Source organism: Gavia stellata, chromosome Z (genome assembly GCF_030936135.1).
Source record: "Gavia stellata isolate bGavSte3 chromosome Z, bGavSte3.hap2, whole genome shotgun sequence".
Classification (NCBI taxonomy): Eukaryota; Metazoa; Chordata; class Aves; order Gaviiformes; family Gaviidae; genus Gavia; species Gavia stellata.
Genome location: NC_082637.1, coordinates 20,474,566 through 20,490,429, shown reverse-complemented (window position 1 = coordinate 20,490,429; position 15,864 = coordinate 20,474,566). Strand labels below are relative to the sequence as shown.

At 40.0% G+C, this 15,864-nt stretch overlaps 1 protein-coding gene across 2 annotated transcripts in view; it reads left to right on the top strand.

Annotated features, from left to right (window-relative positions):
- The window catches only part of SLC38A9 (solute carrier family 38 member 9), a 40,039-nt gene that overhangs the window by 12,028 nt on the left and 12,147 nt on the right, over positions 1-15,864 (top strand). The window contains exons 7-10 of one of the 2 annotated variants that reach the window (XM_009817251.2): positions 1,026-1,085; positions 3,206-3,403; positions 6,320-6,427; positions 10,005-10,111. In XM_009817251.2, the coding sequence (XP_009815553.2) occupies positions 1,026-1,085; positions 3,206-3,403; positions 6,320-6,427; positions 10,005-10,111 (473 nt within the window). The remainder of the gene's footprint in view (positions 1-1,025; positions 1,086-3,205; positions 3,404-6,319; positions 6,428-10,004; positions 10,112-15,864) is intronic. The other variant, XM_059833681.1, reaches the window with a different exon arrangement.

Sequence of the window (15,864 nt, the reverse complement as noted above, 5' to 3'; positions counted from 1 at the left end):
TTTAAGTACCAACACAAAACAGTGGTGAAGTGAGGAGGTGACAAATGATTTTAATTAAATCTTCTGGTTGTTGTATACACTGAGCTGATATCAGTAAGTATGAGAAACTCAATTGTGATGCAGGGTGTCATAAATCAAAATGAAGAAATAAAAAATAGTTTTCTTCCCACAAGACTTTTTGCTTTCTTTATGAGAAACAAGCTGTTGTTAATTGCATTTAAGAAATCTGAGGCCTACTGTCCCAGTTGATTTTCTGTGTGCATAATACTCCCACATGCGGCAGAAGCAAATTTTAACCAGAGACACACTAAGTAAATTTCCAAGCTGATGGGCATTTTCTGTGTGTATATATACATAAATATAGGGAAGCTGCTATCTAATACTCTCATATTGGTGAAGTTGCAGAAACTTGAAAATACCTGGTGTGGCAGAGCAGTAAAGTAGCACAGGAGTGTACTGGAAACAAAATACTACTGGAGGTGACTGTAGACAGTGAGACTTAAACCTTTTTCCAGAGATTCCCTTCTTTAAAATACAACATAGAAAAAGCATCCCAGAGAGCCTCTTCTGAAAAAAAGATGAGACAAATGAGTAGGGGAAGATTTTTCCATGTAATACCATCTGGACTAAGGGTATGGTTGCATGCACTTTTTTCTGTCACAAAAGAGGCTGGTTTTAAGATGCAACTCCTCACTAAACTACTGTACAACACTGCAGACAGAGGAGCTGGGACAAGCGGAGTTGTGCTGGGGGAACAGGAATGAGCAGCTGGGAGGTGAGACTTGGGAACTTCATAAATAGACAAGGCGGATGAAAAGAAAGTAGTTAAGTGGGGGACTACTTTAAAAGACTTCTTAAAAGAAAGTTTTAAAATATGCACTTGGGGCTGGGGGGACTACAAGCTGCTGTATCATGCCTCTGATGTACTTTTTCCAAAATATTTCCTTAATTTTTTTCAAGTCAACAGATAAAAGCCTAATAGCAGATTTGGGACATTGATAGTAAGAATTGCTTTTTCTTTTCAGACTTTGTTCATGACATTAACGTAACAGACATTGTTCCTGGCACGAATGGAAGTAACAAAGGTAAGAAGCACTTGTTAGTATTGTGTTTCCTGGTTCGAGGGAGGTGTGGACGGTTAAAAGCAAATCATCATGTTTCCATGCCTAACCACATTCTAGTTATAAAGTGTATATTGTAAGTTCTAGCTACATGTTTTTTTTAAAAAAACGGTAATTTTCTATGAAAGATTTGTACTTCCACAAATAACCACACACTTGGAAAGCTTAATAATTGGAAAAAGAAAAAAAAGAAAAAAAGCGGGGGTGGGGATAAGGATTAAAAAGCAAATTACAAATTTGTGTATACCCAGATAGATCCTCCTTAAAACCATGAATGTTAGATCTCTTAACAGTAGTTGAACGATGAGGAATTGCCTTAAGGAATTTTTCGCACCCTAAAATTGAGGCACATCAGATCTGTTTACTGTTTAAAATGTTGGCTGGGGCATCTTTGCTCCTCACAACCTCTGCAGCAACAGTTTTATTTAAAAAATGCTGTAAGAACAGCTGTAATAATGCTGAGTGCAAGAAGAAACAAGTGTCAGGCTACATGAGTGTCTCCTTGCATTTTGTGGAGAGTCTGACATTTGTACAACTAAGGGAAGAAACTACAGTCAGGTATGAAGATAGGTCTTTTGGGAGTTTTTAAGTAGGCAGAGCAATGTAGAATGAAAGCAGGAGCTAGCCATCATCAGCTTCTGATCTTCCTACCTATATATAGTATAACATGTAGTTCTTTGTTATGAAGCAGAAAATTTTCTCTATCCTGGGTGCTTATGGGAATGGGGAAACATTTCAGTACCAGACGGACAGCTGTGTGTCACACTAGCTGCAGACATGTTCCTGGAGAGCAGCTGTTTGGAGTCAGGCAAAGCAGTTGAGAAATAATTCTGAAAAGCAGTTGAACTGCATTTGAGTTAGTGTTGAATCCTGTTTCTCCTACAGTCCTTACCAGCAAGGCACAAATAGCTGCTGCAGTGCTCTTTCTCTTGTGCTCTCTCCTGCTTCTGCTGTTCTGTCCCGTTCTTATGCAGCAGGGGGTATAACTTGGAGACAAAGCAGACAACGATATTCCACAGCATCCTCCAACAACTGGAAGATTTAAAGCAGCTGCTTCACAAAATTAAGGGCTGCCAGATGCTCAAATGGCTCTTGGCAGGGCATTCAGGGCTACCAAGGAGATCAGTAAGAACAAAAGCATTTTTCAAGGTCTGTGAAACAATCCTCTTATGAGCAAAGGAGAGAAGGCAAATGAGAAAACTGGAAGTAGAGTAGCATAAAGGTCTCTCAAGCCATTATGAGAACAATAAGAGGTTCGTATTTCAACACATAACTATGTAGGCATGTGTTAGACAGAAATGCTGATAGTAAGAAAAATGAAATAAACACCTTTTTATCAAGGGATCTTTTTTTTTGGTTGGTTTTGTTCCAGTCACTTGTTCAGGTGCTGCCACCATGTAACAGGAGTGTGATGTTCCCTTTTGGCAGCATTATGGGTGCATACCTTCAATTGCTTCCGTTTGTGTTGTCTAGCAGTGATGTACGTGCACCTGGCACAGCACCAAAGTAACAGGGTGTTTTGGTTTGGTGCCTGAGTTTTAGACCTGCCAATTGTTATAGTAGCTTTCTTGGCATCCTTAGTTTCTGTGTTCCCAGGGCAACGTACAGTAATACAGGCTCTTCTGTACACAGATGCACTTGTGTCTTGGTTCATATGATCTTACTCACGTGTGCAGGGACAGATTACAATGCTAAATATGCCACCAGATGCAGAGGTGTGTTTCTATGACTTGATTCCAGCAGGTACATGTAGGCACTGAACACACCTAGTTATAGGTACGTGACGTTGAAGGCTCATCCTATGCCACAGCTCAGGCTTCAGACAAATTAGCATCTTTGTTGTGCTCAGCTGAAAGAACCATAGCACTTGTCAGCTTAGAGTGCAAGGTGCCTAGCAGTGAAATCTTAGCACTGAACACCTGATTAAAAAACAAATAGAAGTTAGGAACTGAGTTGTCAAACATTGCCTTTGAGTGGTCCTATTCCCCATAAGTAGAACACTCCAGAAATAATGGGGTCTGTGAAGATTCTATGCATGTCAAACCCTTTTCATTTGGGGATATTTTTCTTTTCCTCTCTTCCAGTCATTTGTCCAAGTGCTGCTAGTGGTCACCCACCACAGAACAGGAGTGTGATGTTCTCTTCTGGCAACAATACAGGTTTTGAACTCTTCGAGGAGTGGTGGAACAAATCACGAACAGTACCATTTTACCTGATTGCTGTTCTTCTACCCCTGCTAAATCTGAAGTCTCCATCCTTCTTTGCAAAGTTTAATGTCCTAGGTAGGTAACAAATACTATTAGAGCATTGGTTCATTGTGGCTAAAATATATAGAAAACAGTAAAAGCTACTCCAATGAGTAGAATCATAAAATAGAGTCATAGAATCATTTAGGTTGGAAAAGACCTTTAAGATCGAGTCCAACCATAAACCTAACACTGCCAAGTCCACACTAAACCACGTCCCTAAGTGCCACATCTGCGCATCTTTTAAATACCTCCAGGGATGGTGACTCCACCACCTCCCTAGGCATCCTGTTCCAGTGCTTGACAACCTTTCAGTGAAGAAATTTTTCCTGATATCCAATCTAAACCTCCCCTGGTGCAACTTGAGGTCATTTCCTCTTGTCCCATCACTTGTCACTTGGGAAAAGAGAACGACACCCACCTCTCTACAACCTCCTTTCAGATGTAGAGAGTGATAAGGTCTCTTCTCCAGGCTAAACAACTCCGGCTCCCTCAGCCATTCCTCATAACATGTGTTCTCTAGACCCTTCACCAGCTTTGTTGCCCTTCTCTGGACGCTCTCCAGCACCTCAATGTCTGTCTTGTAGTGAGGGGCCCAAAACTGAACACAGTATTTGAAGTGCGGCCTCACCAGTGCCAAGTACAGGGGGACGACTGCTTCTCTAGTCTTGCTGGCCACACTGTTTCTGATACAAGCCAGGATGCTATTGGCCTTCTTGGCCACCTGGCCACACTGCTGGCTCATATTCAGCTGGCTGTCGATGAACACCCTCAGGTCCTTTTCTGCCAGGCAGCTTTCCAGCCACTCATCCAGTAGTTGGCTGGCAGCCAATATTGTGCCTCAGAGTGGTTTGTTAGTTGGTTTGTTTATCACCTACAGGCTTTCTACGCTGCTTTGTTTGAGTCTTACAGTTAATAGAGAGTTAATTTTTTTCCTTTGCTCCCTGTAAAACAAGTTCTACTAAATTTACAACAGATTTTGCCAAAAGGTGGTACACATACTACTGTGCAGCATTTGATGCATACTACCTTGGCACAGTCAGGCATACCCTTCCTCATCTGGTAAACATTTCAACACAGGCAGTTACTTGCAAAGATTAATTCTTGACCTGAAGTAATTTGCTACCAATCAGTTGATTAAATAATCATGATATCAGTCAATCAGTGTAACCTGCTGCTGTGCTTTGCCCCAGCTCCCAATACCCTGGCCTATTCTGTGCTACAAGGACAAAAATTGTGACTTCTCCTTGCTTCCCTGTCTTGAGATAGAAGACCTAGGCAGGTGGGGTTCGTAAAGTGGATAAAGCATGTGGATGATGGGTGGGGTTGGTCACAGTTTATGGAGTATGAGAGGTCTGGGGGCATAGCATTGAAGCCCATGATGAAGAGAAAGGGAAAAGGAGATGTTTCAACAGAACACGTTGAAAAAGATGGAGATGTATTGTAAAGGAGGTAGAGGACAGGGAATTGAGGGTCTAGTTTGTCCTCTGTTCCAGTGTGACACTTAATTAGAGCTTGGATCTGCTGTTGCTGGAACCACTAAATGAAAATACAACACAGGAACTTGGGTAAGTGATAGTGCTTCTGTGTAAAAAGTAAGGTTTTTACATAGACTAGATATAACATTAGGGATAGGAAAACATTTTACCAAGTGAGATCTAGCCATAACTGTATCTGTTTTTAAAATAATCACGTTATCATGGGCAAATATTTTTTTATTTGAGAACCTGAATATTAAAATATGAAAATTATCATAGCTTCAGTAGATTATTATGTAATTCAGAAGCTGTTCAAAGTTGCCTTAACTTTTGTAAATCTTGATCTTTGTAGGACAAGAAAAAATGGAAGGCAATTTTTGAAATACTGAAATGAATCTTAATAGAGCACTTTTAGTTATCTTTACACCTACAGAAACCTAAATCATTAGGAAACTACAGAATATTCTAGCTTTTAAACTGATTCTCAAGTACAGAACCTTTTATTTTCCTAACTCCTTGACTATGCTCTGTGTAATCAAATGATAATTTCTTCAATTTATTTTTTAATCTTGAAGATATTGCTAGAACGAAACGATGTCTTATCAGAATCTGTATTCTAAACTGTAAAAATGCTGTTTCTTTGTCTTTACTTACTTACAGCCTGTTGTCTGTTGACTCACAGTATTATTGGCCACGAGGTTGCATTGCAGTAGTCTTAATTACTGTTGCACAGTTTCCTTCAATTTTTAGGTAGTTATTATTCTGCCCTTATCTCTTTAAAATGGCAGGATCCAAGATCATTTGCTTTCCAACCCACATGTAGACACAGCAAGGCATTTATACCCATCTGTGATCTTATCTGTAGTCCTCTAGCTGTGCAGAGTATTGCTGGATGCCTCTGAACCAATGAGGTGGAATGCAAATCCAGTGTTATGATCAAGGTTATCCAAGGTTATGATCAAGACAAGGTTTAAATCAGTAGTGATCAAATGTCATTATCAACTCCTAGATACCAGTGTAAAGTTAACAATTGCAGTAAACATTCATATCTCATTGGGCCATTTGGTTCAAAAAGTCAATGACTGAATGGATGTTGTAATAGCTGCAGTACTGTGTCCAACTTTGTATCATGTTAGATTAAAATCCTGACGGTTGAAGCTGGAACTGATCTGTAATTGCCTAGAGACCTCCCTACCAGCCCAGCACCAGGAATTACAGGGTACTTCTTCCACTGTCGCTAGTGCAGCATCTGGCGAACATTAAACTTCCACTGGGTGCGAGTGCATTATTCTTTATCTCTGACCTCTGAAAGAAATAAAGAAAAAGAAAATTTGGACCTAGCCTGTATTTTTAAGAATGAATACCAACCCTGAGTGTTAGGGCTACTGGTAGCTAGTTGGATGGAGCAAGAATAAAACACAACACAAATGCTTTCTACTGCCTCATGGTGTTTGTTGGCTCTTGTCTTTTCTAGGTACAGTTTCAGTTGTCTACTTAGTTTTTCTGGTTACCGTGAAGGCCGCTCGTCTGGGAATCCACTTAGAATACAATTGGTTCATAGAGAATGATTTTTTTGTACCAGGTAAGGTAGTTAAAATGCAGTAATGAAGCATATATGTGATGGGTTTATGATTTTTTTTTAAAGCAATTCATGAATGACTTCCTCATTTACCTTTTAACACCTCTGTGACATAATTAAAGTGAGGAAATGCTATCTGATGTTGCATGTAGAGGCTCAGGAAGAATCCCTTGTGACAAAGTGACAAGGAACCCCTTTCCCAGTGGTGTTCCTTAATTAGGAGACAGTATCAACACTATAGAGAAGAGGAGGAGTGCCCAGCAGAGGTATCTCCAACATAGATCATGTGACAGGGAGCTTGCCATAGTCCTGTTTCATGTCTATTACAGTAAGTTGTAGCCGCACTATTTTCAGATCATGCCTATTTCAGTAGCAGTTACAAATGACAAAACTGTAGACAGACTGACTGGTAAAGGTGCCGCAAGTTTTCCACACACTGTCTTGCTTAAATGAAATAGCTCATTCACTGTAATTTATGAGTGCAATTTTCCTGTACTTCCCAATCTATCTCAGGTTTTAGTCCATAATCTTAGCTCTTCTCTTTTAAATGCCCCTTAGCTCTCCAGTACGTTTCTTTTCTTTCTTGAATGTTGTTTTGGTGGCAATTTGTTCTTTACAAATTGCTGTTACGAATTACTGTGTCAGATGTCACAGTCATAAACGGTGGTATTGCATGAACAGATAGTCTGAAGAGATCAATTTCTTGGTTTAAGAGGCTTGGAAGGAGAGATCTGGGGTTAGTTCTTAGCTGTTCTTTCCCCATCCGTTACAGCAGGCAAAGTTGTATGACCAGTTAGCTCCAAAGAGCTGTGTCCTGTACTATTGAATTGTATCACTCCTTCTGTTCTTAGAAATAAGAGTATTTTGTCCTTCTTTAAAAGTTATTTATTTACTTAAGGCAAAATTCAGACATATGCACCTTCTTAGGGTTTCTTTTGTGGGTTTGTGCATTTTTAGTTTCCCAGTCACAATAAGCATTGTACTAACAGTTTTACACATGGTTTGCAACCTATTTTTAGGTCCAATAATGTAGAATTGGAGAAGAAAACAAGGATAACTTAAAACATTAGGATGGGGTTTGAATTACTGTAGCAAGATAGAGATCAAAAAAAGAAACACTGGAGTTGTTCAGTGTTTCTAATAGAATCTGATCTAATTTGTGGAATCGTCGTAATGCACTGTGGCAACAAGAGTAACAACTAGGTGAGTAAACTACAAATGCTAGTTAGTTGAGTAAAGTTACTGATACAAAATTCAACTGATTAAAGTGTGTTCACATCGCAGCTGCAGTGACCTTGCAGCTACTTATTATTTTTCTCCTTCTACCACTCCCTTTGGGTTGATTCAGCTCTCTAGTTGAACTGAAATTGATCTGGCAGAATACTAAGCAGAATAAACAGCTTAGCTAGTGTGTTCCATGTACATTTGGCAAAGAGGTCTGCTCAAAACCCAGTATTCCCCTTCTCTACTCCCCAGCCCCTGGCTATCATCATATCTGTTTGTTCAGTTTTCCATAACTGCTGAAGGTCATTTCTTCCTCATTTCAGCCAGGCATTTAGAACCCTATTTCAAGATCTGAATGACAAGAAACAAGTGAAAGGCTGTGTAAAACAGTTTCTTCAGATTGGTTATGTCACCAAGAAAAAAAAATTATTGTCCTCTCTGGCTGAGTCTTCAAAGCCAGGCAGATTTTGCTGAGTATGACTGTGTGCAAGACCAAAGCAGATGTTTTGAGGATGAACTGGATTATCATCATAATTCCCTACAGAATCCTCCTGACTACTGCAGCATAGGTACAAACTTATAGATGGATGTAGGTAGTTCTGAAACAGTGCTATCTATGCTATCTATGTTCCTCCATCACTGTATTTACTTTTAGGCAGAATTTTTGGACTAACAAACTACTTCTGCCTCCAGTGTACAAATGTGGATTTCAAAGCATTGGGTGATTAGCATCTGCATTAATGACCTGATTAATTTTGTATGGCATTATTCTTAATGCTATCTGTAAGTAGAAATGATACTGAAGCATGTGCTGCTCAGTCAGTAGATAGACCACAATGTTTGGTCTTGCTCTATTGCGAGCATGGAAACATGGTTTTAACCTGAACTGCCCCAGCAGACAGTCTTCAGATGCTCACATGGCCTCATATGTACCGACTCTTCCTGAGAGCGCAGGAGAAAATTTGCCAAAACTATGGTTCACTAACAAACCCATGTAAACTGGAAACCAGCCTAAGTCTAAGAAATCAGGTTTTGAGCATCTTCAAGTTCAAGTCCAAGATCTATTAAGCAGTCCTAGTGTAAAATGAGTTACAGCATGACACGTGCGCCACAGGTCACTAAGAAGTGCAGCACCCAGTAGTTTGATTATTCTGGCAATGCGATTAGTACTGCTAGCAGATAGAGAAAGCATGTAGCTAATACATATAAATCCAGCTACTACTGATTGTTGTAGTGATGGGGGAAATGCAGTGCTGAAAAAGATTCTGAATCTGTCAGTTTGATTTTTATTATTGACATTAGAGTAGTGGATGGAAAACAAGCCCAAAAGTCGCTTGCACTCCCAATTCTATCAGTAGTGCATCATGCTAGTTAGATTGAAGATACAGTGAATCCAGCCCTAGGGAAGGCATATTCTCTCAACTTGGATGATCCCTTCATTAATCTCCTGGGGTGTGTTTACCTTGCTGACTTCATAGCACTTCATAGAGAAATCTGGTTTAAGTATGTTTGCATGGAGGTCTATGTGGTTTGATCTGTAAGGGTTTGTGAACCTCTGATGAGTGTTTTGCTATATTACTGGATACCTCCCAGAAGCCAAGCTAGCTCAGGGATCTCTAATTGCTGTTAACACTCTAAAAAGTACATATATCCTTATATAATACCAACAAAGATGGTGCTTTTATGTTGTTACACATTGGTGAATTCCTAGACCAGTTGCAGCACTTCCAGAAACACAGTCTTGTGAACATAATCCTTCAAGTATTAAAAGAAGCAGAGCAATGCTATTCCCATGGAGACAAAAAAATAAATACATTTTTCATAGATGCTGTAAGGTGTATGATAAGACAGGAAGTTGCTCTGTCTTTCTTTATGCCCTGGTTTGTAAGCATCTACAGATGTCATTTTTCCTCTGGTAGCGTAAGTGACTTCTTAACAACAAAAGATGTTCACAGAGCAAATGATTCCTTCCCCCCATCTCCCTGTTCAGGGACCAATAGATATACAGCCTCACTGCAATCAATTCCTGCCTCAAAAATGCTTTCCAATTAAACTGTTGAGAAGCCAAAAAGCTTGCATGTGTAAATCCTAGATTAACTTAATAAACTTTGATGGCTGGGGTCTCTTGAGAAACTTTGCTGGAGAGTGTGTTATATAGTAACCACTGTCTTCATGCATTTTGTACTTCTTGATTAAATATCTGCATTGGTTATGGTCAAAGATAAGATAGATTGTCCCATTTCAACGTGGAGGTTCATTTTTCTGCCAGTGGACTCCACAGCACCTTATGTCCTCTGCATTTTTGGCATTGTTTGTTTCAAAGAAGTAAGGTATTAACACTTTTTTTCTCCCTTAGAGTTTAGAATTCTGTTCCCTCAGCTCACAGGGGTTCTGACACTTGCCTTCTTCATCCACAATTGTGTCATCACACTTCTTCAAAATAACAGGAATCAAGAAAACAATGTAAGTAATTTCACAGGACTGTGCTGATTTGTATCTAGATTGCCAGGCGACACTAATTTTTTCCTGTCTGCTTCTCTTAAAATTGATCCAGGGACTGTAATAGCTTCAGAAAATGTAACTCACTCTTATCATCTGGTAAGAAAACAGCTATACATACTTTTCACTGGCTACCAGTGAGTAACAAATGCATTACAGGTTTATTCAAATGAAAGCCCTGAGGAGCGTCCCAGACATATTTGTGGTCAGGCTGGTATTAAATGGCCAAATTACAACAAGAGGCAGAAGGCTTGACAATGTTGTAAGGCTCTAGAAAAAACGACCAATTTTAGAATGAAAAATGCTGGAGAATATTGGACACGGGACTGATTTTAGCAGAGTCCTGAACAATGATTTTGGTGTCTAGATAATATCTTTTATCAGAATTGCTTCAGTAGTTTTGTGTCACAGTCCACGTGAAGATTCATAGCGAAACCTGACCCTGTTTAGGAAGTCCTCACAGCTGAAACCTGGATTCGGAACCTTTGTGATATGTAGCCTTTGGACTGGTCCTTTGCCCTTGAAAAAGTTATGTACTGCTCATCCAGGTGGAACTGTATTCTTTCTTAGTATCTTCCCATTATAGAATACAAATTGGAGTAAACATGATACAGAGTTAGAGTCCCAGAGTACCTTTTTACTGTAATTAGTTTGATTATTTATTTTTTTCCTCCCTACTTTCCAGGATTCTTGTCCAGCTTCATTAAAATCTTAGCTGTAAAGGTAACTACAATAACATACAAAGATTTTTAAGTGCTATCTGTATGAAAAACTGGTACAGAATCGTAGAATTCCAGAACGGTTGAGGTTGGAAGGGACCTCTGGATGTCATTTTGTTCAACTCCCCTGCTCAAGCAAAGCCACCTAGACGCGGTTGCTTATACAACACATCAGATAAAATATATCTGATTTGATTATTCAGAGGTGAAGTGCAGATTATGTGCCAACGCAGTGAGATGACCTTTGGCTTTAGTAATCTGCTTTGTCACGTTTTTGTCTGTGTGAACCAAGGCCAGCGTGCGAGTGACCACTTCTGCAAAGGAGTCATGAATTGTCCTCCAGGAAAGCTTCTTGGGGTTTATGGGCATTTCTGAAAATAGTTTAACAACTAAAGAGGGGGTTAGTAGAACTCTGGAGAAACAAAACTAAGTAAGTTTATTCTCAGTTTTCTTAAGAGAATCTTACAATGTGGAAAAGGACAAGATTTCTTTTTCTGTTTAGCTGTGGCTTTCAAATGCTAAAAGCATGGCCACTTCAGCAATCGGCTCTGTATGCAGAGGAGGCCTAATGCCTCCATGCCACCTTTAAGACTTTTCCTGTGGCTTTTCCCCCTCCATTTACATCGGAGCAAGCAATCAACTGCAAAGAGCAGCACCTGGAATCTTCTCCAGCTTGCTTTTCCTGTCTTAAGGATGAAGAAACTGCTGCCTGTGTTTGAATCAGCTTTTCTGAATGCCCTCCCTGGAGCTTAAGTTGAATTTCCAAGTCAGCCCTAGCATGGATCCCAAGTCCCCAACAAGATTGTCACATTCCAGAAGAGTGTTCAAATGGCACCAAAAGAGCACCTTTAAGTATGTCAGGGAAAGTTTGTAATGGGAAACCAAATCTGTGCATAGTTATTCCAGGAGTTTCATTTGGCTAGAGATTTCCTTCCCTGTTTGCAGCTGTACAGGAGCCTTTCACCTAGGCCTTGAAGTGCTTTGCAAACGGTGATGAAGCACTGATGCTCTTGAAGAGCTAACTGTTTTGTGATTATTTCACTAAGCTGCTGGACTAAGTGGGAGATTTACATACGTATAGGAGTCTCAACTTCTGTCATAAGTCACAGTGTTGAGGGTATTTTTTCCTATGTATTTACATCAACAAGATGCTTTCTTATATCAGTATCTCATGGGGGGTCAATGGAGACTCTGCTGTTTTATGGATCAACCTGTTAACATGTCACTTCCACCAGAGTTCTGTGAACAGGCACAGAACTTGGCAAGCTGGAAGAGTACTGTTTTGAACAAAACTTGCTGAAACTACTGGTCATAAGAACAACTCGTTGGGGAGGTGGAAAAAAGTGAGAGAAACAATAACATTCCTTTTATGGAGTCAGAAATCCAAAACAATAGCAGCTTCCGTTCTGGTCACAGGCGTGTATCACTGCCCAAAGCTAAAACACACATGGGGGGAGGATTCCTCTGGCTGCTATTCCAGTACAGTGGTGTGGGTGTGAGAAGAGCAGTGCATTGGAGTAAGCCGAATGTCAGCAGCACAGCCTGGAGAAGCCCTGTGAGCAGTGTTCTTAATCTGCAGTTCAAAGCTGAGCTCCCTGTACCCATCTCCCACTGCTGCCCCCTTGTATTTATCAGTGTAAGTTTTTGTGCACTGCACAATCCACTAGTTTGGAAACTGATTGCACAGAAAACTAACCCAGCCTCAAAAAGGTGATTTGTTGGGTTTTTTGTTTGGGTTTTTTTCCTGATTCATTTTTGTGATCTGGTTCCCTGAGCAACAGTACAGATGCTGCAGAAGCCCAGAGCGTGATCTACAATCATGAATATGCTAGTGCTGTCTCCTAACAATCCGTTTGTGGACGTAGCTAGGGGAAAGGCTGGGAGTGGGGAGATGTTTTTTGTCCAGGTGATAACTGAGGAAAGCGTGGAGCTCTGGGTGGTTCTTATTTTCTGCAATATTGAAACACTGTTTATTTCCTGTAAATAGGGGGAGCTTCCATTGATGCTACCCTACCATTGGTTTCTCTTTCCAGCCAAAATTATGGAAAGCATTATGCCTTTTGGTGAAGTATTTTTTTTGTCATCCTATTCAATGTTATCACTTGCCCTTGATGCTTGGACAGGTGAAGCCTTTTTATGATACAGATCAGAATCATATTGAGACATTACAGAGACAGCATCTCTCTTTTGAGAAGTGACCAATCTGAAATGAGATTATCAAAAGGTGGTACTTCCAATGTGGTAATAATTACGAAGCACTGATACAGGCTTCTCCCATCCAAGAAGCAACTCTACAAACTAGCTTTCACTGTGTTACTGAGGAAAAAAATGAACTATTTCCTCCATGGCATACAACAGGGAAAACAAGGCCTGAAAGTTGCCTGTTCTTTCCAGCGTCACATAGGAAATATCTGTAGAACCACAGAGCCTTCACTGTGCTGCGTCCAGTCCTGTGCCTCAGGTCCAGCCTGCGCCTGGGTACTAGTCTATGAGTGTGGTACAACGTCTTGTACTTTCAGAGTTTTCTTTGTTAGCTCCACCCAATTTATCAGACTCATCCCTTTGTTAGGAGGCTGATTTCTGCCTTTGTTCTGCTGCTGCTGACAGCCTCAGTCACCCAATTTTCTGTTCTTCCAGAGGCACTTTTAACGCTTCGTTCTGTGCATCTGACCAGAAAAGCTCCTGGTCAGCAGTAATTGTAGCTAACATATGTTCTCCAAGTTCCACCTCAAAATCTGCCTTTTAGTTTAGGTGTACTTGACAAGGGCTTGGCAGGTGGCAAGCTGTGATCCCTATGGACTGTGACCTGCATGTTATCTTTGATACTTCCCTTCCACTCTGATCCCCCAAACACTTCCTCCTTTCAATCATTTTTCCTACATTTGAATCTTAGGTTATAAACTCTAGGTGCAAGGACTGCTGTATTCTTTATGCTTAGGCAGCTTCCACCACAGTGATGTCCGTTCTGAATATAAACATCTTAATATAAAATTTCAAATAGACAAATGCAATTATTGCTCTGTTACTTAAAAATTAATCCTTTTATCTCTCTCCGTGTGTCCCTTGGTTTTATCTGGAATTAAGCTGTCTAAATAGTATTTGTAGTCAAGGTCTTTTAGGGAGTGAACCCAGGTCTCCTGAAGAGTAATGAACAGTAAACAAAAGTTGTTCTTGTTATATACACAAACACATGCTTTTGTACAAAGATAACTATCTTATATGCAGAAGCAGATGTTTGCAAGGGAGCTGACAGATGTTTGAGAAAATAAATTCAGGTTTTTGAGTTGTCTTCTTTTCTTGTTGTTTATGGAAATCAAAATCTGGGTGTTCTTTGTATGGTGACAGCACCTGAAGAGAAGGGTCTATTGTGTTACATGCTACAAAAGTACGTTATCAAAATTATCTCAGCAGTTAGTTTCAGTACAGATTAAAGCATACACCCTTAAGAACTGTAGGAACATAAATGGGTTGGTATAATCAGAGGTAATAGCATACCAGCTATCTACCCTTACTCAAGTGTAGTCCAAAGGCAGCAGTAGTAATTTCATTTCAGCTTGCTTGCCCTCACAACTGTCACAGGAAAAATAGTTTTACAGTTGGTTCTAGAACTTATATGTAGGCTGAGTAAAAATAACAATTGCGAGTAACTATGCTGCCTTTATGCATGAGGAATACATGTAAAATACCAAATCTAAAGCAAATGAAAACAGGTTTTATCAGATCATATGCCTTAAGAAGGTCTTGGGTGCATTTTGAAAAATTGTCCAAGTCCTGTCTTCAAGAGATGAGAGTCTGTGTCTCTCTGCAAAACCACCTCACCCTGATTAGTCTCTGGCTCCTGCAGTTAATGGAAGTCACTCGTAAATACCTGTAAGACATCTGCATGCTCAGATTTAGTATTCCTAAAATCACCTCTTAGGATGGGCACTGGTGCTTTTGAAGATGTAGCTGTTATATAAAAACTGTACAGCTGTTACATAAAAACCGTATATAAAAACTGTACAGCTTCTCATGTCACTGAGAAGAAATTCTGGGAATAATTTAAAGAAAATGCTATTGTTCAACCTCTGATGCAGGTTGATAGTCCTTACTCAGCGACCAGTGCAAGGAGAGTGAAGACTAGAGAAGCATCTTCCAGCTGCATGTAACTGGTCAGCAGGGGGAAGCTGGAAGTGTGCAGCTGCCGGGGACATGAGGGCCACCCTGGGGTACACATTAACAGCGTACTGTTTTCTGATGAGAAATATATATAGAGAGAATATATATGTTAGCCTCTTGCAGGCTGATGGGGAAAAAGGCATCAATCTTCTACCCCAAAAGCACTGACAAAATGAGCAGGAGATTCCAGTTCCCTCACTAAAATCTGGCTTCCTTCTGAACTTTTCTTGAAACTCGCAATCTAGCATTTTATATTTTCCTCAGGGACCACCTTGGCCTCAGAAGACCCCAGAAAGGTATAGGGTATGCTGCTTTTGTCAAGGAGATAGTGTGACGAAACACTTTGGGAAACATTTCCATGCACAGATGTGACCAAGCTTTGCCCACGCTTAGTGAGCTGGCTGAAGGCCATAATTATGATTGCAGTCTGGAAGCCATATAGTCCTAATAATTTGGTGCTATGCCTGAGCTAATAAGACTTGCTTCTCAGTCACAGGAAAATAGGGTCATGTATTGAAGCATTACTAGTAATCCTTTAAGAAGCTGATTATTAGCAGCAGCTGAACAAATGGTTTGCTATAAGGTAATGAGTGTTTTGTAGTGTAGCATAAGCTTATACAGAATATAGCTAGTTAATAACTATAAACAAATGGTCTCCCACTTTATTTCCAAAAAAAAAAAAAAAGAATTTATGTAGAAGAATAACCCACTAAGTAGATTGCTATGAGATCACTCTGATGTATATGTGGATTCTGCAATTTCATAAAGTGCTTGGGTAGATTTGCTACTTATTTTCCAATACTAAACGTTGCTAAAAACTTTTAATTATTTTTGTGTAGT